The sequence below is a fragment of the Muntiacus reevesi genome, chromosome 7, assembly GCF_963930625.1.
Source record: "Muntiacus reevesi chromosome 7, mMunRee1.1, whole genome shotgun sequence".
Lineage (NCBI taxonomy): Eukaryota > Metazoa > Chordata > Mammalia > Artiodactyla > Cervidae > Muntiacus > Muntiacus reevesi.
The window spans coordinates 35,778,905-35,803,610 of NC_089255.1; the positions used below are offsets into that span (position 1 = coordinate 35,778,905).

The 24,706-nt window shown below is 51.4% G+C and overlaps 1 protein-coding gene across 1 annotated transcript; it reads left to right on the forward strand.

Annotated features, from left to right (window-relative positions):
• Positions 1 to 352: 352 nt before the first annotated feature.
• On the forward strand, positions 353 to 21,774 carry TYRO3 (TYRO3 protein tyrosine kinase). The gene is made up of 19 exons (XM_065941083.1): positions 353 to 727; positions 2,492 to 2,675; positions 2,907 to 3,007; positions 3,593 to 3,763; positions 5,232 to 5,318; positions 6,054 to 6,169; positions 8,477 to 8,654; positions 9,342 to 9,487; positions 10,021 to 10,165; positions 10,550 to 10,679; positions 10,762 to 10,862; positions 11,149 to 11,244; positions 11,576 to 11,656; positions 12,066 to 12,158; positions 12,574 to 12,695; positions 13,103 to 13,212; positions 13,387 to 13,546; positions 13,743 to 13,879; positions 16,233 to 21,774. The coding sequence occupies exons 1-19, from the start codon at positions 604 to 606 to the stop codon at positions 16,621 to 16,623; spliced, it is 2,673 nt and encodes an 890-aa protein (XP_065797155.1). The 5' UTR covers positions 353 to 603; the 3' UTR covers positions 16,624 to 21,774.
• The last annotated feature ends 2,932 nt before the right edge of the window (positions 21,775 to 24,706 follow it).

Below are 24,706 nucleotides of genomic sequence, written 5' to 3' on the forward strand. Positions count from 1 at the left end.
GGGGTGTGGTAGAGGTTTCTAGGAAGGTTTTGAGGGAAGGATCTAGAGTGCTGGGTTGGAAAAGCTGCTGGGGTGTATTTAAGGAAAGGAGCGGCGTGGTTGGGGTGCCCATCTAGGGGACCCAGCCAGGTCCTTGGGTTCTCCACTGGGGTATTCTCTGGGACCGCGGGTGCCGGCCGGGGCTACGGAGGTCTGTAGGTGGAGGTCGGCCGGAGGCCCGGCTGGCTGGCAGCTACTAGGTTGGTGCCCGGAGCTAGCCGCCCGGGGTGCCGCGGGGGGGCGGTACGAGCTCGGGCTGCGGGCGGGCGGGCCGGGGAGGAGGCGGCGGCTCCAAGAAGAACATGAATCAGCGGCGGCGGCGACGGCGGCGACGGCTGTGGAAGGAGCGCGGTGGCCCAGGAGCGGCCCCGGGGACCCCGCGTGGCTGACAGCCGCGGCGGCGATTCGCAGCGGGCGCGGGTCTCGGAGCCCCAGCCCCAGCGCCGCCCCCCGGGCCGGCCCCTGTCCCTCCCTCGGCCCTGCTCCTCCTCCTCCCTCCTCCTTCTCCTCCCTCCTCCCTGGTCGCTCGCGGGCCGGGCCCGGCATGGTGCGGCGTCGCCGCCGATGGCGCTGAGGCGGAGCATGGGGCGGTCGGGGCTCCCGCCGCTGCCGCGGCCGCCGCCGCCGCCGCCGCTGCTGCTGCTGGCGGGTCTGGCGGTTCTGCTGCTCCCCGAGCCCGCGGCCGCAGGTAGGGGCTGCCCGGGGGGCGGCGGATAGCGGGGGGCTGCGGAGGGGCGCGGCGGGGATCGGAGCCTGGGGACTGCAGCGGGGCGAGCCCGGGGCCTGGGCGGGCCGGAGATTCGAGCCGAGGGCTCCAAGCTGGAAGGCCGAGGCTCGGGGGCTGGGGAAGGGGGCTCAGCGGTGGGTTCGCCCCGGGATCTCGGGTCGGCCCCCCGCCCCAACTTTCTCGCGTCCGGGCTCTTCTGGCGGGGTTCTAAGGAAAGGAGTGGGGCTGCGAGCTGAGCGGTCTTCGGGGGATGTTAGGGACTGGCTTTTCCCGCCTCGATGTCCCGAGTTGTTTGTTCTCCCCTCCCAGTCCTGGGGACCCCAGTCTGCTCGCCCCACACGCGAAGGTCCACTCTGAAGCCTCTGGGGCTGGGACTGAGCACCCACAGGACCCCTACATCATGTAGGTACAGGGGCTTTCACGTGTCCAGTCGCAGAAAACACCTGGGCATACTCTAGTCCCTGTGCCTGCTCTGAGCTTCCTGAAACCCAGGCGTGTTGGAGATGATGGACTGGGGCAGAGTTGCTGGTGTTTGCTCAGCCTTGTGTTCCCACACAGCCACTGAGGCATTTGCCAGTGGCTAGAGTGCTTCTTGCAGCACCCGGGATGCCTAAGTTCACACTACACACTCCTGGGACTGCCTGTCCTGTATTGGGTGTAAAGCTACCCCTCTTTGCCCTGTGACTGGTCCTGAGAAGATGAAGGAGTAGGAAGTGACACAGGGCAGAGCAACAGCCCACGGAGCAGATACCTTCTTTTCAGACAGCTCTCCCTGCCATAGCAGCATCTCAGAGGAGGAAAAGGAAGGGAAATAGTGACAAGTATTTATGGGCGGAAGAGTGTATCTTAGGATCAGAGAGCTCAGAAATTTGCCTAGCATCACACAGCAAAGGGCAGGAAGAAGCTGTACTGGGTTTCAGTGTAATGGATAGTTCACCTGCCCCTCTCTGCCTCACTGCTTAAAAGCACATAGAAGGAGTGTGTGTGTGTGTGTGTGTGTGTGTGTGTTCAGAGGTAGTGTTCTAGAGGGTGGCCCCCTGTTGGTGCGACAGTAGCTCAGGGGTCTTGGCCTCAGGGCCCCTCCCTTCCCTTCTACCTCCTACCTTCCTAGCACCCGCCCCTGCACACATTCAGGTATTAATAGAGCGGCCGGCTGCCAGGAAGGCTGCCATGTGTTTGATCTGACGTGGTTTTGCAGCCATATGTTCTCCACTTCGGGGGAGCACCCCCTCCTTCCCTTCCTCCTTACATTTGCCAGAGACGGGGGTGCAGGCGGATGCCAACAGCAGTGCAGGGGCTGGGCTGTCACCTTGGGTGGAGAGCTGGCTGCCTGTTGCTCTGACTGGGTACAACAGTGATTCCCAGGGCAGTACCTGCCCCAGGTTATGAGGGCGCCCTGCTCTTGCAGCCTGGCTTGCTTTCCTTTTGGTGGCTGGGCCTGACTTAACATTGCCCAGCAGGGAGGTATGGGGAACAGGTCACTTCCTTACAGCTGGGAGGAACTTGGCACTGGTGGAAATGGTGCCTGGAGAGCTTGTCATGTTCCCTCCCGCAGCCCTGGTTAGGCCACCTTCCCTCCCACACTGTCCTGCCTCTGCTTCCTTGGCCACTGGCTAGGAATGAGCCTTCTGACACAGAAACTAGTTGCTAGGAGAGGATGGGGGATATTTCCAGATGCAGGGTGCCTGTCAAGCAGAATGACACATTCTCTTTCCCACCTCTCAGGCCTGAAGCTCATGGGGGCCCCAGTGAAGCTGACGGTGTCTCAGGGACAGCCGGTGAAGCTGAACTGCAGTGTGGAGGGGATGGAAGAGCCTGAGATCCAGTGGGTGAAGGACGGAGCTGTGGTCCACAGCATGGATCAGGTGTACATCCCCGTCAGTGAGCAGCACTGGATTGGCTTCCTCAGGTGCAGGACTGGGGGAGGGTGTGGGATGCCAGTCTGGGGGCATGTTGTGTTCTTTCCATGGGATTTGGGAGCTGGGGGCTGTGCTGATGCTCAGAGGTCTGTGGTTTGTTTTTTTTTTTAATTTGGCCACCTGTGGATACTTCCAGAAGTGGGGGCAGGCTGAACCCACTGAGTCTGCCCAGCAGAGCTGCCCCCCTTGACTCTGGGAGGCCTGGTGTCCTGTTTCCACAGCCTGAAGTCAGTGGAGCGCTCTGATGCGGGCCGGTACTGGTGCCAGGTGGAGGATGGTGGCGAAACCGAGACCTCCCAGCCAGTGTGGCTCACGGTAGAAGGTGAGGAGGCAGAGCCACGTGGGCGTGTTGACCTGGAGCAGGCGCGGTCTGCTAGGGACCACACCTATGCCCAAGGAAGCTCAGTAGAATCTGGGCGGCCCCACTGCCTTCTGGGACCGGATTGCACCAGACTCCTGGTCCAGCCCCTACATGCAAGACCTACCCACTGGAGTCTGGGGATTTGAGAGCCGAGGGGACGACTGGGACCCATCATCTATGGGGTGCAGTCGAGTTCTAGTTGTCTGACAAACAAGCCTTGAGCACCCATCTGGGGCTAGACCCTTTTCTGCCAAGTGGCCAGGCCAGGAGGGGGAGGACTGGGAGAGGGGAGGAAGGCTCCACAGCTGCAGGAGCTCAGAGCTGTTGAGCCCAGGAAAACAAAGTGACTAAGAAAGTAACAAAGGCCCCTGAATGGGATCTGGGGCTTGCCAGCAGAACTCTGCTAAGGCTCCCGCCCACTCCCCGTCCTTGCTGCCCCTCCCCCAGCTCCCTACCGTCTGCCTCTTCCCTGGCTTTGAGAAGGGCTGCTAGAGAAGGGAGAATCTGTCTCTCAAGGCTCACTCCTCGCCTGCCTTTTACCCCTAGGCGTGCCATTTTTCACTGTGGAGCCAAAGGACCTGGCAGTACCGCCCAATGCCCCATTCCAACTGTTTTGTGAGGCCGTGGGGCCCCCAGAACCTGTTACCATTATCTGGTGGAGAGGAGGCACGCAGGTTGGGGGACCTGCTCCCTCTCCTTCTGTTTTAAATGTCACAGGTGAGCAGCCTCCGGAGGGGCTTTGAGCAGGGGTGGTGAGGCTGGCAGAGTTCAAACCTGCTTCAGTCACTGAGCCTGCTGTTGTGAGTGTCCAGAGTGCCTGAGAACGTGACCTGCACCATTACTAAGCTCATTAGTCAGGTGTGCTAGACTGGCCGGGTGGGCTGATTTGTGGTGAGCCTGCTGTGTGTGCTTAAGGAGACGCTGGAGCCTCTTGCCTTCGTTCACAGCAGGCTAGTTCAGAGCAGTCTAGGCCACGCACAGCTGGCCCTGAGAGGTGAATGTGTAGGACCAAGGGCACCCATCCCCCCCCACCCCTCCCAAGGGAAGGAGCCAGGAACCAGCCCACACAGAGCTAGGAGGCGTGTCTGGCAGACTTGTCTAGAAGACTAGAGTCTCAGGCTGCAGAGTTGGGGATAGTGGGGGGAAGGGGGTAGGAAAAGGGGGAAGGTGAAGCCAGTGCACAGATAGATACACGAGCCTACTCTTCTAATGGCCCTTTCCAGAAAATCTCCAGACCTTTCCCATGCCTCTATACAGTTAAACCAAAGCCGCCATGCCTGCACACCCACATGGACCCCAAGATTCCCAGGCACACGTGTACCTCACGCCCTGTGAGGCTTGCTTATGTGTGAAACAAAGTTATTTTTTCTGGTGGAGGCTTGAAATGGCCAAAAAAGATAGGCATCTGAGCTTGGTCTCATGTACTGGAAGTTGGGAGGGATGGACGCTGATCTGCCAAGTCCCTTAGGAATTTGAAAAGAGATAATCTGCAGGATCCCTTGGAAGTAAGGGCAGGTCCCGTTCGGGAGGCACTCTGTTGGAGCAGATGAGAAGGAAGGTCGGGTTCAGTTCTCTCCAGAAGTGCATGGTTGGGATCCTCAGGCAGTCAGCTAGATAATAAGCACTCACTGAACTTCTACTCCACACACCACACTGTGCTAGGCGCCACGGGGGATCTAGGGAATACAAAAGGAAGAGAAGCCGTCGGTCCAGCCCCCTGGGAATTAGTATAACTGGGGAGACAAGACTGGTGCCATCAGGAGCAGAGAACTACTGAAAGGCAGAGAATTTGCAAATAGAACAATGTTTGGCACAGAGCAAATACAGAAGGGCTCTCTGGAATGTGCAAAGGAGTGACCAGAAAAGGGAGGCAACTTTGTGCTGTCTGCCAGAGATGGGATTGAAGTGGGGGTGGGGGGGTGTCACATGTCACATTTCTCAAGTGTTTTACTGTGCACTTTACATATGTTACATCAGTTGGTTCTCACAACTCTGCCTTTCAGGAGATGAGAAAACAGAGCCTCGGCCTTGGGATTTATATCATGGTCCCTGTGGTCTAACCCTTTCTTTTGGCTGGAGGGTATTAAGCTAATCAGACCTAGAGCCTGGCTATCCCCCTTCCCCAATCCCAGACTGAGTGGGAGTTGATGCTCAGGGCATGCTAATTAAGGTTTTCTGGCCCCAGGGGTGACCCAGAGCACTGTGTTCTCCTGTGAAGCTCACAACCCCAAAGGCCTGGCCTCTTCTCGCACGGCCACTGTTCATCTTCAAGGTAGGAGGACCCCAGGAAGTGAGGGGCGGTGAGGCAGAGGCCCTCTCAGCAAGCTGTGGGTGAAGTTAGAATTGTTTGGTGTTCCAACTCGCCTCGGTCCTGCTGGGATCTGGGAGATGAGGGGTTAATTGGCATAGCTCCATTCCTAGTGGGAGCACCTGAGAATAGAAACCTGACATCACAGCAGATTTCCCATCTCGGAGCAGAGTCCTTGGGAGGGAAGAAGAGAGGGAGCTAGCAGGAGACGGTCAAGGCTTGTGCCCAATCTTGCTTCTCCAGCCCCTGTGGAGGGAATGAGGGTGGGGGAAACAGCCTAGCAGGATGGTAGAGACCCAGAGGGCTGCTGTGCACAGTGGGAGGGGTACAGAGGGAGAGAGAGAGAGCTGATGTATGCTCGGGAATGGGCTGTGGCTGCAGGGCCACTTGCCTCTCACTGGTATCTCCCAAGGCTGGGATAGTGTGTCCCCCACCCATCCACTGTCTTATCCTATTCCTGATTAGACAAAGCCTTTGATTCAGGGAGAGGCGACCTATCTCCACAGCCTAGGCCCTCTCCCAGGTATGAACAGCTGTCTGCTGCTGGTTGCTTGGCTTCTGTATTACTGTGGTCCTGGGAGTGCTGAGTGGCCCTTATTTTGGTAGGGGAAACCCTAGGGAGGGACTCAAGGCTCCACTCACATACTCTCTCCCTTTCTCTGTCCTTCCTGGGCACTGACTCTACGTCCCCATCTGCAGCACTGCCCGCAGCCCCCTTCAACATCACAGTGACGAAGCTCTCCAGCAGCAACGTTAGCGTGGCCTGGGTGCCGGGGGCCGACGGCCGAGCCCTGATCCAATCCTGTACAGTCCAGGTAGGCTGAGAGGGTGGGACAGGCTCTCCTGGCCCTCCTCCTTCTGGCTGTCTTGGTGGCACTTGGTTGACAGTGGTATCGCATTTACTTAGTCTTGCCCTCGGGGCTTGGACTCCAGCTCTATTCAGGTGTCATTCCCTTACCAGGAACAGCCCTGGCCATTGCCCCTTATCATAGGGTGCTCTGGCAAACAAGTGATGGCAGATCAGTTCAACCTGTGCTTTCTTCAGGCTAGAAAACAGATCGGTGGATCAGACTGGGGATACCCTGTAAGAGTTTTACTTATGTGGGCAAAACCTCAAAGCTTTGATTTATCTGATGCCTATACTCTCGTGCTCCACACCCTGACTCAGGCCGCAGAGAACAGGGGACCAGAAGAGGTCCTGGGCATTAGAGAGTGGGAGGGCTAAATAAAGTGATCTAAAAATGAGGCAATGCCAGCTCGTTCGTTTTTGTCTGTTCACTTTGAAACTATTAAAGGGGAGCCTTTGAAACAGTTCTAGGCAGTTCTCCTGGGAAGCAAAGGGCCCTGCTCTGGGTTCCCCCCTTTAGAGGACCCCAATCTGGCCCTCCTTTGGTTGCACGTCTTGCCCCTGGGCAGGGAATACATAGGGCCAAGGGAATATACCCGTCCAGCTCACCAGGACACCAGGACACTTAAATCTGTCTACTTCTGGGGCTGATATCAGGCTCTTCCCTGTTCCATCCTCCCAAGGATGGATCACACTGAGGTACATGCACCCCTAAGCCCCAAGGACAGCCATCTGAGGGGGCATGGGTATGGAGGCCACTGTCCACACCCATGCACATGATGTCCCTCATGGTGCAGACCCTTGCCTGGAGGCTGGCTCTTCTTGTGCTGTCTCATTCAGGCTTGGAACTCCAAGGATTCAGAGAATTGTAGATAAATGCAAACCTGATCTTCCAGGTTGTTTTGTAGCTTTGTTTGTCAGTATATTAAGATAGAAATTATTTTACTTAATATCCTGTTAGCTGATTTTTAACATTTAAAATCATATAAAATCATAATGTTTAGTCATATGGTACACTGGATCTCCCTATTTGTACTCTTGCCCTGGGTCCCCAAAGTGTAAGGTGCAGGCCAGGTTCATGGTGACCCCAAGCTCCTAGGCACTTTGCCCTTGAGAAGCTCTGAGACTCTGGGCTGGCATTTAAACAGTTACTGGGTTGACCAAAAAGTTTGGGTTCTTCTGTAACAACTTATGGAAATGTAAACAAACTTTTTTGCCAAATGAATTCAAAGAGTGGTATCCACTCTAACAATTATGCGTCAAGCACAGTTCAGTTCAGGTACTGAGTCGTGTCTGACTCTTTGCGACCCTATGAATCGCAGCACGCCAGGTCTCCCTGTCCATCACCAACTCCTGGAGTTTACTCAAACTCATGTCCACAAAGGGGCATCAATTTTACTGAGTATTTGAGAAAGTGTTTCACAGAGAAAGTGATATTTGCACTGAATCTTGAAGGATGAGTTGGACTTCATTAGGAAGAGCAGGTCATTTCCAGCAAAGGGAACAGAATTTGCAAAGATGTAGAGGTGTGGAATGTGTAGTGGGGGAGTGTGGGAAGGGATGGGTTGCAAATGTCTGCTGATAGTTTTTTTTTTAATTGAAGTATAGTTGATCTACAGTGTTGTGTTAATTTCTGCAGTACAGCAAAGTGATTCAGTTATAGATATATATGTTCTTCATTTTCCATTATGATTTATCTCAGGACATTGAATATAGTTCCTTGTGCTATACAGTAGGTCCTTGTTGTTTACCCATTCTATGTATACTAATTCGCATCTGCTAATCCCCAACTCCCAATCCTTCCCTCTCCCCCACCCCCCGCCTTGGCAGCCACATGTTGGTTCTTTATGCCTGTGAGTCTGCTTCTGCCTCATGTATGTATTCATTTTTGTTGTATTTCAGATTCCACGTGTAAGTGATATCATGTGATGTTTGTCTTTCTCTTTCTGTCTTGTTTTGTTTAGTATGATAATCTCTAGGTCCATCCATGTTGTGGCAGATGGCATTATTTCATTTTTTATGGCTGAGTAATATTCCACTGGGTTTACATATACCCACATATATGTGTGCATACATACATATACCACATCTTCTTTATCCATCCATCTCTTGGTGACATTAGGTTGCTTCCATGTCTTGGTTACTCCACTGATAGACTTGAAGAGGCATAGATTAAAACCCCCAGTCATATCCATACCTATCCTACCTTCCATCTCATCTCACATGCCTAAGAAGCCTCCCTCCCTCACATCATTGATTTTCTGCTATTCTGTAGGTGACTCAGGCCCCAGGAGACTGGGAGGTTCTGGCTGTCATGGTCCCCGTGCCACCTTTTACCTGCCTGCTTCGGGACCTGACACCTGCCACCAACTACAGCCTCAGAGTTCGCTGTGCCAATGCCTTGGGGCCGTCTCCATATGCTGACTGGGTGCCCTTTCGGACGAAGGGTCTAGGTAAAGGACTTAGAGAGCAGAGTGCCTGGGCAGGGATGAGTGGGGGCAGGCAGTGTCAGCTCCAGTTCTGAATGGAGTTGATTGAAAGAGGGTTACCTGAGGGGGGGGATCATACATCAGTCAGCCAGCACTTCACTGAGTGCTTGCTGCTTACCTGTGAACTGGATAAATCCAGCCCCCATCCAGCAGCTCTAGTTCTAGTGGGTGGGGCAGATAAGCAGAAAAGATTGGATAGTACGGTGGTAAAGAGTGCCCTAGGAGGCTCCAGGAATACCTGGATACAGAGATCTGAGGTCTGAATGATAAGGAAGGACCCATATTTGGGGGGAAATCCCTGCAGAAAGAGGGTGCAGTGACCCTATAGCACAAACGTGCGTGGAGTTCCTAGCAATTGCAAGGAGGCTGCAGGGCTGTGAGGAGAGGAGAGTGAAGGATGCCACGGAGGAGCAACCAAGGTGATGAAGAGCAATACCCTGCCTCGCTGGGATGGTCCGGGCCTTGCCATTGCTCACCCCTACTCCCCAGGACAGCGGGTAATAGCAGTCAGCAATGGCAGACAAACTGTTCCCCCACCTGTTGCTCTCTGAGCAGTTTAGTTCTATGGAGCCGGTTCCGAAGGCCCACATGGGCTAGTGACAATGCGCAGGCAGGGCAGGGCTCTTAGCAAGCTTCTCTCTTTGGGAACAGCCCCAGCCAGCGCTCCCCAGAACCTCCGTGCCATCCGCACAGACTCTGGCCTCATCCTGGAGTGGGAAGAAGTGATCCCCGAGAGCCCTTCAGAAGGCCCCCTGGGACCCTATAAAATGTCCTGGGCTCAAGACAATGGTACCCAGGTAAGGGAAACTTCCACCCTCCAAGTGCACTAGAGTCAGCCGTCAGGGCTCTGAGACCCTTCAAGATTCAGGTTAGCGGTCCTTGGTGAGCCCGGGGGCCGTGGTGGGCCTTCCACCACCCCTGGGAGTCTACACTGTCCTGCCCTCCTCTGCAGGCTGCCTTCTTCATTGGAGTCCATCTCCTGTTAAGACTGCTTCCAGTGTCCACTTTGAAAGTCAGGCAGGAAGTACATTCCTGCACAAACGGGGGAGGACACAGATAAGGCCTTCTTATCCTCTTCCACCCCTCAGTTCCCTCCCATCCCCCACCCCTGCTTTCTCAGACTGAGCCTTGTTTGTGTTCAGGAGAGGCCTCTGCAGCCTGCAGCAGGAATGTGATGACTCCCAGCAGGTTGTGTCCCTGCATCCCCTGAACCCACAGTGTTCCTCGCCGCCCATGTTCCTAGTGAGATCTTTTTCTGCCTTCAGGCCCCACCCAGCTGGAGTCTTTTTACTCAGGCTCAGTGTGGGATGGGGGCTTTTCCTGGCTACAGGGTGAGCTGACGGTGGAGGGGACCAGGGCCAACCTGACGGTCTGGGACCCCCAGAAGGACCTGACTGTGCGTGTGTGTGTCACCAATGCAGTTGGCTGTGGGCCCTGGAGTCAGCCACTGGTGGTCTCTTCTCATGACCACGCAGGTAAGGCCTATAAGGGGAAGGGGCCACGGGGTTGAGGCTTTCCAGGGCAACCTGGACTGATGGGAGGCGATTGGCAGCACCTCCCCTCCTAAGAGGCCCGAAGACTCAGAGTCAAGCCCTTGAGGCCAGGGTTGTATCTCATCCTCCACCCCCATGTCCTGCAAGCTAGCATAGAAATGCCTGGTCACACTGTAGGTCCCAAGAGCCAGGGCCTGTGGCTGACAGAATAGGAACCCTTGGGTCTTCCTTTGGAGCCTCTTTCCACTCTGCTCCCTTACTGACTGAGAGGAGCCATTGGATCAGGCTTAGTGACCATCATTTAAAAATTCTAAAGGGCCTCTGTGGTGTCAGCCTAGCTCGTGCTACTGCCCCTGTCTCTCACAGGCCAGCAGGGTGCTCCCCACAGCCGCACATCCTGGGTGCCGGTGGTCTTGGGTGTGCTGACAGCCTTGGTGACAGCTGCTGCCCTGGCCCTCATCCTGCTCCGAAAGAGGAGGAAGGAGACACGGTTTGGGTAAGGGCTGGGGACGTGGAGAGAGAGGCAGGCACTTACTGAAGACCTTGGAGCAGACTCCAAGCCCTGGGTCTCCTTTCAGGCAAGCCTTTGACAGCGTCATGGCCCGGGGGGAGCCAGCTGTTCACTTCCGGGCAGCACGGTCCTTCAATCGGGAGAGGCCTGAACGCATCGAGGCCACACGTGAGTGAGTGGTGGGGAGCCTCATGAGGAAGGAATGGGCTGTCTTGAACCCGCACCTGCCTTTCTCTTGCTGATTTGACCAATAGGTCTGAACCTTGCTGAGTCCTAGGCACACCATGGAAAAGACATATAGATCTATCCTGGCAGAGGTCACCAGCCCAGCTATGGGGGAGCTGAATAAAGCTCCCTTCTGCTTTGAGGGTGGCGTCTGGGGTGGAAGAGGCAGACTGAGTTTTGATCAGGACCAGAGAGGTCCCTGCACTTTCTTACGGCCACCTCCCCACAGTGGACAGTTTGGGCATCAGTGATGAGCTGAAGGACAAACTGGAAGATGTGCTCATCCCGGAGCAGCAGTTCACCCTAGGCCGGATGTTGGGCAAAGGTGTGTGGGGCTGAGCAGGGACGGGCGTGAGCTGCCGGGGCTGGGTGTGTCTGATTGCTTCCATGTCACTCTGGGGCTGTGGATGTAGGTCAGCTCCTATGGACAGGATATGCTCATAAACTCCTGGCTGCTGAACGTTTAGGGGAATGGAGGCTGGGGTCGAGAAAGGCTGAGGTGTCATCACTCCTAGCTTACTTTGCTTTGCTATGAATGAGGGAGCCTTCTTCAGTGGCCCCAGAAAGTGATAGTGTGTCCCTGTGAAGGATCACTGGGGAGGTGAGTGAGGAGCAAGAGGCCAAGGGGACTCACCATTGTTTGGATCGGTTCCTAGGAGAGTTTGGTTCAGTGCGGGAGGCCCAGCTGAAGCAGGAGGATGGCTCCTTTGTGAAAGTGGCTGTAAAGATGCTGAAAGGTGAGTGGAGAATATTACTATAGTGGAGTGAGGGTGTCACTTGGGAAGGTGAAAGAAGGGGCTGATTCTGAAGCAGGCTCTGCTGGGCCCCTAGACTTCCCAAGATATGTTATTCAGCACTAACTGGGATGCTTTCTGTGCCACGTGAATAATTCACAGGCATAAACCCACACTCCTTAGTGCCCCAGCCTCTGTCCTGTGCCTCAGCAGTGACTCCTCTGGTTTCACTCGGGGTGACTATAGCTGTGGTTGGTTGACTGGTTTGGCTGTCCAAACCAAAGAGAAAGCATGAGTGAGTGGAGATGTTGGCCAGACCAGCCTGTGGGGTTTCCTCCTGCTCATGACCAGACTGTTTCCCCACAACCAAGGTGGTCACGTCTCCCTCCTTCCCTCCCTCCTTTCCTCCCAGCTGACATCATTGCCTCGAGCGACATTGAAGAGTTCCTCAGGGAAGCGGCTTGCATGAAGGAGTTTGACCACCCACACGTGGCCAAGCTTGTTGGTGAGTCCCTTCTTGGGGGAGGTAAATGTAAAATGAGGCTAAAACTGTGCTCCCCAAAGGTGCCAGGGCAGCCTGTGGGGAGAAGCTCGGACTTGCCTGGTGAGTAAGCAGACACCAAAACAGCAAGGAGGGGCGTGGCTGAGATCTGATCAGGCCCCAGGTAAGGAGCTCAGTTTGCAGACCCTGTACCTTGACGACTGCTTGGGTAAACAGAGGAGGAGGAGACAGAGAAGATGCTCCAGAGATTCAGGGGCAGCCAGAATGACTCCTAGGGAGTCGCCAGGCCAGTGTGGAACTTACGCGGAAAGAGGTAGCAGACCCAGGGCTAGAGGAAGGACCAGCAGGCGGGGACGCGTGCAGATGCTTGGACTGTCCCTTGACCTTTATGTGCCCCTCTGACCCCCCTTGTCCCCAGGGGTGAGCCTCCGGAGCAGGGCCAAAGGCCGTCTTCCCATCCCCATGGTCATCCTGCCTTTCATGAAGCACGGGGACCTGCACGCCTTCCTGCTCTCCTCCCGGATTGGCGAGAACCCCTTTGTGAGTGCCTGGGGTGGGAGTGGCCAAGAGTTGGAAAGGCCCAGAAACCCTGGGAGAGAGGTTGGCTTGGTGGGCAGGGCTGTTTGAGTTGGTCGGGAGAAGGTAGGCTCCAAGTCTGACTTTTATTGCTAACAGGCTTCCTTCTCCCTCGAGAGTCCCCATTGGGAATTGAGGCTTGGCCAGGCCCCTTCCCGGGAGAGGAGCCCCATGGGGCCCCAGATTGGGACAGTCTTGACTTTTGGGTGTTCTCCCTCAGGTTTGCCAAAGCTTCCTTGCACTGGGAAGCCCCTCCAGCCCCTTCCTTTCAGCGATTCTGAGGACAGTTGTTAGGTTTCCTGGTCAGGGAATCCCGTTCCTCCTGCCCTGGCTAGGTCTGTCCTGAGCTTGCTGTCCTGTCTGCCCACCAGAACCTGCCGCTGCAGACCCTGGTCCGGTTCATGGTGGACATTGCCTGTGGCATGGAGTATCTGAGCTCCCGGAACTTTATCCACCGAGACCTGGCTGCTCGAAACTGCATGTATGTGAATTCGGGAGGGTTCGGGTGGGAGGCAGGAAGCAATGCCAGGAAGAACTAGCCCCCGACTGGGACAGTATCTGCTCTGTGAGGAGATGGCTTGGGGACAGGGACACCCTGGATTTACTAAGGCTGCGGCCTGGTGGAAGGCTGACCCCATCCTCCAACCCCTCCCAGGCTGGCAGAAGACATGACGGTGTGTGTGGCTGACTTTGGGCTCTCCCGGAAGATCTATAGTGGGGACTACTACCGTCAGGGCTGTGCCTCCAAACTGCCTGTCAAGTGGCTGGCCCTGGAGAGCCTGGCTGACAACCTGTACACTGTACACAGTGACGTGGTGAGCAGGTGGTGGTGGCCTTGCTGTGGTTAGTGTGTGGGTGGACCTGTAGCCTCTCCGAGGGCCTAGCCCACTCGGCCCTCTGGGCTCTGGCTGTCCCATCCCGAGGCCCCTGAGCCCCAAGATGTGCTTGCTTCGAGACTGCCTGCTTAGGAAGCCTAGTGACACCTCCCGTCCAACCTCGATTCTGTCCCAGTGGGCCTTCGGGGTGACCATGTGGGAGATCATGACTCGTGGGCAGACGCCGTATGCCGGCATCGAGAACGCTGAGATTTACAACTACCTCATCGGCGGGAACCGCCTGAAACAGCCTCCGGAGTGTATGGAGGACGTGTGAGTGCCCCCGGAAGGGGATTCTGGGTGGGAACAGGTGTTTGGGGTTTCAGGTGACGGCTACCACCACACCTGCGGTCCTGGTGAGGGCTGCGATCCTCAACTGAACTTTTGTGGAAATGTACTTATCATTAGACGCAAGTCTGACTCCTACCCCGAACTTTCTTTTTCATCTACAACTCCTGTTTGCTTTCTCTCCTCCTTTATCATTCCTATAGTTCTCCCTCCAGCCTTTACCTATCGCTCATTTTCTCCAGATTCCAGGGAGAACCAGGAATCCACCCCTCGCCCCCAGGGACAGAAGGTCCAGGGTTGAGCAACAGTGCAGGTTCCCCTGTTACCGTTCTCCACCCAGACTCCTTCTCCAAAGCTGAGCGCTCCCTCCCCCTCCGGGAGTGCTCCACGGGGGCTGGGAAAAACTGCTGCTCCATCGCATTCCTTGCTTGACAGGGAGGGGGCGCTGGGGGTGGGAGGTTGGGTTCCTTTCTTATCTGGGCCTCTGCTCTGGGGAAGTGGAGAGACCTAAGATAACAGACGAAATCCTAGGGAGAAGGGCACTGTCTTCCCTCCTTTCTGGAAGCCTGGAGCCCTTGGGAATGGGGCGGGATGGTGATACACTTGCTGCTCGGGGGAGAGTCATGAACCGCTTGTAACTAGAACACAGTATCGCTAACATCAACTGGCTACTTCACAGGCATTCTTTCAGGTAATCCTCCTCTAACCCTATGAGGAAAAGACTATTATTATCCCCATTTTTTAGATGAAGAATTAGGATTAAAGAGGTTAGGTAACACGACCCATGTCACACAGCTATTAAGCGAATAAGTTGAGACTTGAACCTAGATCTATGTGATTTTAGAATGTGCCTATTAAACATGACCCCCACTATGACTTGTCTATTCTAGTATTATTCTCCCACGCCATGCAAGCCGGAGTTTCCCTGGGCCCCCAGAGGACCTTTGCATTAGCACTAGGGGATGGGAGGCTACAAACCTATTTCCTGCTCTGGGGTTGGACCTCCAGAGGTGCAAGAATGGACAGGCAGAGGAAGCCTCAGCCTGAGTGGTGGGATCCTCTTTCCTCTAGGGTAGGGGCTTTGAAGGACCCTGAGGCTGGACTGCGGGAGAGAGGGAAATCTGAGTGCACAAACCAGGGCTTCCCCCTCAACAGAGCTCAGGGAAGTCAGAAAACTCAGGTCTCCCAGTGGCTGCAGCCGGCCTGGGCCTCTGAAGCCACAGAGGCTCTGCTGGGCAGTGGGGACCAGGCCCTGGCTTAGTGTCATTCAGGGCTGAAGTTAGTGTTGTTAGTAGGGGGTGGGCAGGCGCTGGCCTCGCACCAGGCAGCCCGTGGACAGGCGCCAGTTGGCTCCTGGCACGGCCTTGACAGTATATCCCAGCCCAGCCACACAGCCATGGCCTGGACCATTCCCACGACCTATTCAGTGTCTGGCATGATTTCCCCCCCATCATTGGAGGCCACTGTCAGGAGGCCTGGTATGTGGGGAGTGTTTGGCGCTTTTATTGTGGGCACAGGCAAGAAAGTCAGGCATTTGCTCTGACTAGATCTGGTCTCAGCCCCTTCCTGTTAGATTTTTTTTTTTTTCCTTCAGCATGAGGCATTCCCTGGGAATAGAAATAAGACTTCAGGGAATCTATAAAGCTCCTAAAGTTGTGCATAAAAAATGTTGCTGCCAGGGAAGGGGCTGGAAGCTTTTCTGATTCTCAAAGGTGTCCATGAACAATGAGGATTTAAGACCCCCTGAATGGATGAGGATTTAGGACAAAGGGTGAATGCTCAAATCTCACTCTCCTCCAGATAACCCTGACTCCTGGCTGTGTTTCACAGGACAAAAAACACTCCTACTACCCCCTCCCAAAACAGCAGAAGAGGGACTCTAGACCCTACCCACCTGGTTTCATCACTTTCTACTTGTGTGACCTTAGTCAATGTTCTTAACCTCTCTGTGCCTTTTTTTGAACATTGGTAGAGAAGGAATCACTTATTTCATAATATTGTGAGAATTAGTAATAAATATAAAATACTTAGAATAGTGCCAGATACACAGTAAACCCATAGGGCCAGTAAATATTGCCAGACACAGAGTGTTCGATTTATATATATTTGACCTTGCCATGTGGCTTGCAGGATCTCAGTTCCTTGACCAGAGATTGAATCTGGGCCACGGCAGCGAAAGCCAGAGTCCTAACCACTAGGCCACCAGGGAACTTCCACAATCACATCTTTTTAAATTGTGGTTTCATATAATAAAGGGGCCTCTGCCTTAGAGAGGAGGACCCTTCTTCCCCTTTCTCTGGTTCCTCACTCCCTCCCCTCACCCTTCTCTCTGTTCCAGGTATGAGCTCATGTACCAATGCTGGAGTGCCGACCCCAAGCAGCGCCCAAGCTTCACGTGTCTACGAATGGAGTTGGAGACAGTGCTGGGCCGCCTGTCTGTACTGTCCGCCAGCCAGGACCCCTTGTACATCAACCTTGAGGGGGCCCAGGAGCCTACTGAGGGAGGCGACCTGGAGCTGCCTGGCGGGGACCAGGCCAGCAGCGGGGCGGTGGATGGCAGTGGCCTGGGGGCCGTGGGGGGCACCCCCAGTGACTATCGGTACATCCTCAGCCCTGGGGAGCTGGCTGAGCGGCCTGGGCAGGGCGAGCAGCAGCCAGAGAGCCCCGTCAGTGAGTCTCAGAGGCTGCTGCTGCTGCAGCAAGGGCTACTGCCCCACAGTAGCTGTTAGCCCATAGGCCGAGGGCATTCGGGGCCACGTGGCTGGCTCTGCCGGCCGCTGTGCTGGCTGACTAAGCCCCGTCTGACCCCAGCCCAGGCGGCAAGGCGTGGAGGCTCCTGTGGTAGCCCTCCTGAGCTGTGCTGGAAGCCTGGACTGACCACATCACCCAATCCCAGTTCTTCCTGCAAAACTCTGTGGCCGGCCTGGCATCAGTTCAGGCCTCTGCTGGGTGGAGGTGGGCCAGGCCTGGTTGTCTAAACGCAGGCAGCTGGCAGAGGGGGTGGTTATGTTTCCATGGTTACCATGGGTGTGGAGAGAAGTTAGGGCCCCTATCTCCCAGCTGAGCGGCCCTGCTGCTTCAGTGCATGCATTGAGGCATCTCTGGCCTGGGGGCCCATCTGTGCCTGTGCTTGGGGTTTAAATGCCCAGGTTTGCCCCTCCTCACAAAGAGATGCCCTTGTATTATTCCCCTTTAGGTGAGAATTGGTAAGGGATTGGTACAGTCAGGTCCCGAGCTCTGTAGCGTGAGGTAGTGGGACACTCAGGTCTGAATCGTTGTCACCTTCTCGGTTACCCATCCTGTCTAGGTCAGGAGTAAAGAGCAGCTGAGCAGATCATGGCCAGGAATGCTGAATGACATGGGCCATCCTTTGCCCAACTTTTAAAGGCAGTGCACTGAGGAGCTAGGCAAGAGGAAGGGGTGCTGTGCAGCTTGCCCAGGAATGAATGAGGCCAGAGAGGAGTCCAGGAGCCCCTCTTCACGCCCTCCTGTCTGAGCATGCTGCTGCTGCTGCTAAGTCACTTCAGTCGTGTCCGACTCTGTGCGACCCCATAGGTGGCAGCCCACCAGGCTCCCTGTCCCTGGGATTCTCCAGGCAAGAATACTGGAGTGGGTTGCCATTTCCCTCTCCAATGCATGAAAGTGAAAAGTGAAAGTGAAGTCGCTCAGTTGTGTCGACTCTTAGCAACCCCATGGACTGCAGCCCACCAGGCTCCTCCGTCCATGGGATTTTCCAGGCAAGAGTACTGGAGCGGGGTGCCATTGCCTTCTCCGCTGAGCATGCTACCATATCCCAGAATATCCCAAGACTAACAAAGGCAGCTGTGTCTCAGCCCAGTCCTTCCATGCAGCATCCCTTAGTTCCAATTTTGCCTCTAACTGGAGACCCTCTTCTGTTCCATGTCTCCAGAGATGGAGAGAAAATAGGCCTGGTGACTGGTGTGGCTGAAGGGGAGTAACTGGAGCCTGGACCCCAGCCCTGACTAGGGGAGCCTCTGGGAATGAATGGGGCAGGCCCTTGCTGTTAGGGACTTTTCCAAGCCGTTAGACGCTGTTTAAAAACAGAAATAAATTGAAGACTAAAGACTCAAGGCTTTGTCTCTTAAATGTTTACTTTTCTTTCCGGATCACAAAAATGAAGCATCTTTGCAGAGAGAAAAGTGTGGAAAGACATTTGCCAAAATGTTAACAGCTGTTATCTTTACATGATGTCATTAAGGGGACTTTTTTTCCTTTATGTTTCCCAAGTTTTCTGCATTGAGCACAAAATGCTTTTGTAATTACAGACGGTCCCAAAGAATCTTATAGTAAAGATAATACTTAGAGATAATTAGGAAAATGCTGAAAGTCATTTTAAAAATGCCAAATACCTATAATCCTACCACCATTGACCTTTTGAAAATGCAAATGTTTTGAAAAAGTTCTTTATCTTGGAATAGAGACAAAGAGACTACTTTGGCTGCCTCCTAACCCTCTATCAGACTCTGTTGGGTGTGGAGACAGTGCTCACCTTCACAATGTCGCCTGGACCCAGGAAACTGAAAAGTGGGCAAAGAGAATGGTGAGCCTCTTGGGGATTAGAAATAAGAGCATGAAGTTTGCTTTCAAGTATTTCCACCTGAAAACTTCAGAAGCTTTTAGAGCAAGCTATTGGGAATGAGCCACAGGAGGCGTGAGAAATGGCCACTCTCTTTGTCGAGGGGTGTGGGAAGACTGGGAGGGACGCAGGTATTGCACGGCTGGCTGAGGGCAGTGGAATGGGGTGGATACTTTTTGAAAGCAAATATCCTGAAAAACCTGTTACTAGAACTCCAGATTCTCGTTCCCATGTGGATCATGAGACCCGAAGTAACTTTCAGGCTTTCAGAATCTTTCCTGCTTGTGATTAGCTTTAACTGCAGGTAAGGATTTGGAGAAGGAAATGGCAACCCACTCCAGTATTCTTGCCTAAAGAATCCTGTGGACAGCGGAGCCTGGTGGGCTGCCGTCTATGGGGTCGCACAGAGTCGGACACGACTTAAGTAACTTAGCATGCATGCATGCATGCATTGGAGAAGGAAATGGCAACCCACTCCAGTATTCTTGCCTGGAGAACCCCAGGGACAGAGGAGCCTGGTGGGCTGCCGTCTATGGGGTCACACAGTCGGACACGAGAGAAGTGACTTAGCAGCAGCAGCAGCAGGTAATGATTATCTATGAGGTAGTGTTTGGGAATTACTGACTGGGAGACCTTTCAGTTCAGTTCAGTCGCTCAGTTGTGTCTGACTCTTTATGACCCCATGGCCTTTACATCTTGGGAGATCTTTACATCTAAATAATCGTCTACTTTTAATGGACTCCTGTTATGTGTCAGGTATAGTGCCTGGTGCTTCATGTATATTATCTCACTTAATACAGGGAATATACCTATAAAATGGGACTATAATTATCCTTCGAAAGGACAGAAATGCAGAATAAGTAACTTGTCTAAGTTTATGTAACTAACGAATGGTTGATCCAGACTTTAAACCTACTATGTCAGAGAGCAGAGCCTGAGCAATTCTCATACCACACCAGAGAGTGTCTGGAAGTTTCATTGCAATCATGTCATCTTTTGGGTGACTGCTTGTCAATAGTAGGTGCCTTTAAAAATGCACAGGACGGAACTTCTGGTGGTCTAGTGGTTAAGACTCCGCACTTCCTCTGCAGGGAGCATAGGTTTGACCTCTGGTCCAGGAACTAAGATCCCACATGCCACATAGCAGGCCAAATAAATAATAAATACACTTTTTAAAAATGCACAGGAGTTCCAATAAGTGTGTGTGTGACAAAGTAATCTATCTAAACAGAAATTGTCAGTAATTAAAATCAGTGTAAATAACTTTTTCAGCTCAGTCTCTTTCCCCCAACCACCTTGGACCTTGGCCCCCCTGCAACAGTCATGGGGTTTGAGGTAGGTGATAATCGTGGAATTTTTTTTTTTTTTTAATAAATTTTTTGTCTGTACCACATGGCATGCAGAATCTTAGTTCCTCTACAAGAGATCAAACCCAAGCCCCCTGCATTGGAAGAGCAGACTCTTAACCACTTGACCACCAGATGAGTCCCAATAGTGGAATTTTTAAAAACCTTTTTATTGAAATGTGACACATACAAAAAGTATATACCAATCAGAAGTGTATAGTCATAAAGAATTTTCACAAACAGATCCAAATAACCAGTAACCAGATCGAGAAGCAGAATGTTACCAACACTCCAGAAGCAATTTGGGTCCTGTCTCATCTCTGCCGCCTCTCTCTTCCCCAGAGGTAACCTCTATCCTGCCTTCAAACACCACTGATTGGTGTAGCTCGTTTTGCAGTTCATATAAATAGAATCATATAGGTTGTATTATTTTGTGTTTGCCTTCTTTCACTCAGCAATGTTTTCCAGAGTCATCAAGCTGTTGTCAGATCCAAGTTCATGCACCCAATGCACAGTGAGGCCAAACAAACCAAAAATGCTGAAGTTTGGAGCAGAGAGAGGTTTACTGCAAGAACCCAGCAAGGAGAACAGGCAGTTCATGCTCAAAATGGCTGAACTCCTCAGTGGTGTGGGGAGGTTTTTTTGTTTTTGGCCGTACCCTCAAGGTTTGCGGGATCTTAGTTCCCCAACAAGGCTCAGACTCTTGCCCCCTACACTGGCACTGGAGTGCTAAGGATTTGCCAAGGAAGAGTTTTCATAGACGAAATTTGCTTGGAGGGCTGCAGGGTGCGGGACCTTCCTTTGATTGGTTGGTGATGAGGTAACAGGGTGGTGTTCTAGGAGTCAGCCTTCTGGTTCTAACCAGTCTGGATTCTGTGCTTTGTCTGAAATTACCATCCTCCACAAGGGTGGGGGCCTTAGTCCTCCTAGGCAGAAGGACTGAAGAGATTTGTATCACTTTGTGATGTATATTCCTTGAGGAGGAACTAGTAACCTGCCTCTTGTTTCTAGGCTGCCTTTCCTTTGTTTCTGCATTCCCTTATTCCCCTAATTAGTAACTGCTTGAATCTGCCCTCTGAAGCTCAGGGAAGGTCTATAGGGCTGAAGCCTTTTTCCTCCAAACCAGGAACGGAGGACACAAAAAGGCTTTTGTACTCAGGAGGGGCCCCATAGAGTTCTGCTTGGTTTCAGAGCCACAACAATTTTGAGAGATGGGAGTCGAAGAGAAGAGACAAGAGTAGACCAGTGTTTTTGTTTTGTTTTGTATTTCTGTGTTTTTAAATTATGTCCGCTGGCTCAGTGCTTCTCGTACCTCAAACAAGATGCTACAGACAAATTACCTGAGAATCTTGTTAAAGATATAAATTCTGATTTGATAGGTGTGTGGTGGGATTCTGAATTTCTAACAAGTTCTGAGGTGATGCAGATGTTGCCAGCCTGAGGACCACACTTTTTAGGTGCAAGCACTGTGCTTGAAAGTGTGCAGCGGTGTTTTAAAAACCATTCAGTGACTGCAATATATAAGCATTTCAACATAATAACACTAATGGGAAAGATTGGAACATAATTTCTGTATCATAAAATTTGATTATGTTTTTCTGATTGATACTTTCCTACTTTAAAAAAAAATTTATCTTTTCAAATAGATGTCAAATACACGTAAAAAAACTTTAACAGGTAGACAGTGAAAATAACTTGCCTTGCTGCTGGCCCCTTATTTCTTCTGTCCAGAGGTAACCACTGTTACTGATTAACTGTGAAATTTTCAAGGGATATTTTACCCATATACTTATTTTTCTTTTACACAAATGGTAGGTAATTGTACATGCTGTTCTGCCCCTTGTTCTTTTTATTAACAATATGTGTGTAAGTAAATATCTAAGGGTATGTATTCTAGATATTGTTCTAAGTTCTTTTGGTATTTTAATTTATTTAAAGTTCACAACAGCTCTCTGTAGCAGGTATGATTATTATTTCCATTTTATAGGTGTAATTCAAATCTAATATACCCGTCAAGCCTCGCATTTGAAGGTTTTTCCCTAGCTGTACACATGCATCTCCACTCCTATTTATAATATACCATAATTTATTAAATAAGCTCACTATTGATGGACATCTAAGTTGTTTTCAATACCTTGCTATTACAGACTGCTGCAATGAATTTTTGAAGCACATTGCTTCATACTGATGAGTACAGCCATAGGAAAATTCCTAAAAGAGAAATCGCTGAGTCAAAGGAATGCATTTAAAATGTTGGTCAATATTGCCAAACTGGGACTTCCCTGGTGGTCCACTGGCTAAAACTCTGTACTTCCAATACAAGGGGCCTGTGTTTGATCCCTGGTCAGGGAACTAGATCTCACATGCCACAACTAAGTTCACATGCCATAACAAAGATCCCTCTTGCTGCAACTAAGACCAGATGCAATAAAATATATATATATATATATATATATATATATATAGCCAAATTGCCTTCCATAGGTCAGTTTTGTCTACTTGATAGATGAGAAAGGTATTTCATTGTAACTTTGGCTTGTATTTCTCTTATTATGAATGAGGCATCTTTTCATGTTTAAGAGCCATTTTGATTTTCTTTACAACTGTTGTATACTTAAAAAAAATTTTTTTTTACTGAAATGTAGTTGATTTACAATGTTGTGTTAGTCTCTGCTGTTCTGCAAAGTGAGTCAGTTATACATATACATATATCCACTCTTTTTTAGATTCTATTCCCATACAGGCCAATACATAATGTCAAATAGAATTCCCTGTGCTATACAGTAGGTTCTCATTAGTTATCTATTTTATATATATATAGTAGTTTATTATGTCAATCCCAATCTCCCAATTTATCCCTCCACCTCCCGTCGTGTACTTTTTTACCAAACTGTTGGTCTCTTGTTACTAATTCATAAGTGTTTTTGGCTGTGCTGCTCAGCTTGTGAGATCTTAGTTTTCTGGCCAGGGATCGAACCTGGGCCCTTGGCAGTGAGAGCACAGAGTCCCAACCCAATAACTGGACCACCAGGGAATTTCCCATAATTGCTACTTTATATTAAGGAGATTATTCTTTTGTCTGTGATATGTAGTATGCATTTTTTTTTTTTTAATTTTAGAATTATTTACTTGTTTATTTTTGGCTGTGTGCAGGCCCTTTTCTAGTTGTAACGAGTGAGGGCTACTCTCTAGTTGTGGTGCGAGGATTTCTCATTGAAGTGGCTGCTCTCATTGTGGAGCATGGACTTAGGGCTCTCGGGCTTTAATAATTGTGGTGCATGAGCTCAGTGCTTGCGGTTCCTGGCTCTAGAGCACAGGCTCAGTAGTTGTGTGCACGGGCTTAATTGCCCCAAGGCATATGGAATCCTTCTGGACCAGGGATCCAACCGTGTCTCATGCATTGGCAGGTGGATTCTTTACCACTGAGCCACTAGGGAAGCCCCTGTATGGTGTTTTTTATTGTAGTTTGAATGTGTCTGTGTATGCACGTGTATGTGGGTGGCTTCTGGCTTTCGTGTTACACTACTTAGGATTTCCATACTCCAACATTATTTTAAAAACCTATGTTTTCTCCTAGGGCTTCTAAAGTCTACTTTTCATTGTTCCATTTTGAGTCATCTAAAATATAAATCCAAATTAATTTTCTTCCAGATGGCTATTTATTGTCCCAAAAATCTCATATTGAACAGTTCATGTTTTCTGAACATTTTTTGAATAATCTCTGTATTTCTATGTATTACTTCCTTTTCATATACTGTATTCACATATATATTTGGGTTTATTTATAGACTTTTTATCCCATTTCACAGTATCACTAGTACAGTATTTTAATTACTGATAAGGAATGTAGTTTTCCTACGAGTTTCTCTTGCATTTTTTGCAACATCCCCCAGGGGTTAAGGAACACCATTATAGGGCATGGCTGTTAGTTGCTTAGTCATGTCTGACTCTTTGCAACCCCGTGGACTGTAGCCTGCCAGGCTCCCCTATCCATGGAATTCTCCAAGGCAAGCATACTGGAGTGGGTTGTCATTTCCTACTCCAGGGGATCCCCCTGACCCAGGGATAGAACCTGGGTCTCCTGCACTGCAGGTGAATTCTTTACCACTGACCCATCTGACATACTTGCAGTCTAAGGAAGAAATGCAGGTTTTCCAAGGCTTTACAAAACAGTGATTTGTTCATGACGTCATCCAGCAAAGAACACAAACAGGATCAGAACCCAGGGATTTACCTAGTTCTTCCTTCTCTCCAGTGCCCCAGCGTGGGAGGGTAGATGTGGCAGAGAGGCTGGGTCAATTTTTCAATCACCATCCACAACTAACAAATCATTAAGTCTTGTTGATTTCAGTCTCCTAGTATGATTGATTGATTGATGCCAGGCTGCACAGCATGTGGGATCTTAGCTCCCCTATCAGGGATCCAACCCTTGCAGTGGAAGTGGAGTTTTAAGCACTGGACCGCCAGGGAAGTCCTAACCTCAGTTTTCTAACACCGTAGAGATAGGATGTAAAAATAATATTTATTTCACAAGTCCTTTTGAAGATTAACTAAAACAGTATCAATGAGCCTAGAAGAGTGCCTGGCTAAGGGCCAAAGTTCAGTAAATATAAGGCAGAGCCCCTCTCCTTTCCCCCAAATCCCTGTTTTCTCCTGGGGTAAAGCAAAGGAGAGAAGCTCTTTGGACCTTGCCTAAGACACACAGACGTGGAGGAAGCCCCTGGATGATTAAGAGGGAGGTTGGAATTGTACATTTCTACCCTTGAGAACCCAAAAGGCCCCAAGTCAGAGGGCTGTGCCAGAACTTTGTTAGAGCAAAGTTCATGCTATTGCCGCCGGCGCCTTTCCTCTACCCACCGGCTCTGACAA

Excerpts from the sequence above, each read along its gene's own strand:
- TYRO3 (XM_065941083.1), top strand. The coding sequence starts at position 604 with ATGGCGCTGAGGCGGAGCATGGGGCGGTCGGGGCTCCCGCCGCTGCCG. Across the intron at positions 10,680-10,761 it reads AGGAAGGAGACACGGTTTGG|GCAAGCCTTTGACAGCGTCA; the intron begins GTAAGGGCTGGG and ends GTCTCCTTTCAG. Across the intron at positions 12,696-13,102 it reads GGATTGGCGAGAACCCCTTT|AACCTGCCGCTGCAGACCCT; the intron begins GTGAGTGCCTGG and ends TCTGCCCACCAG.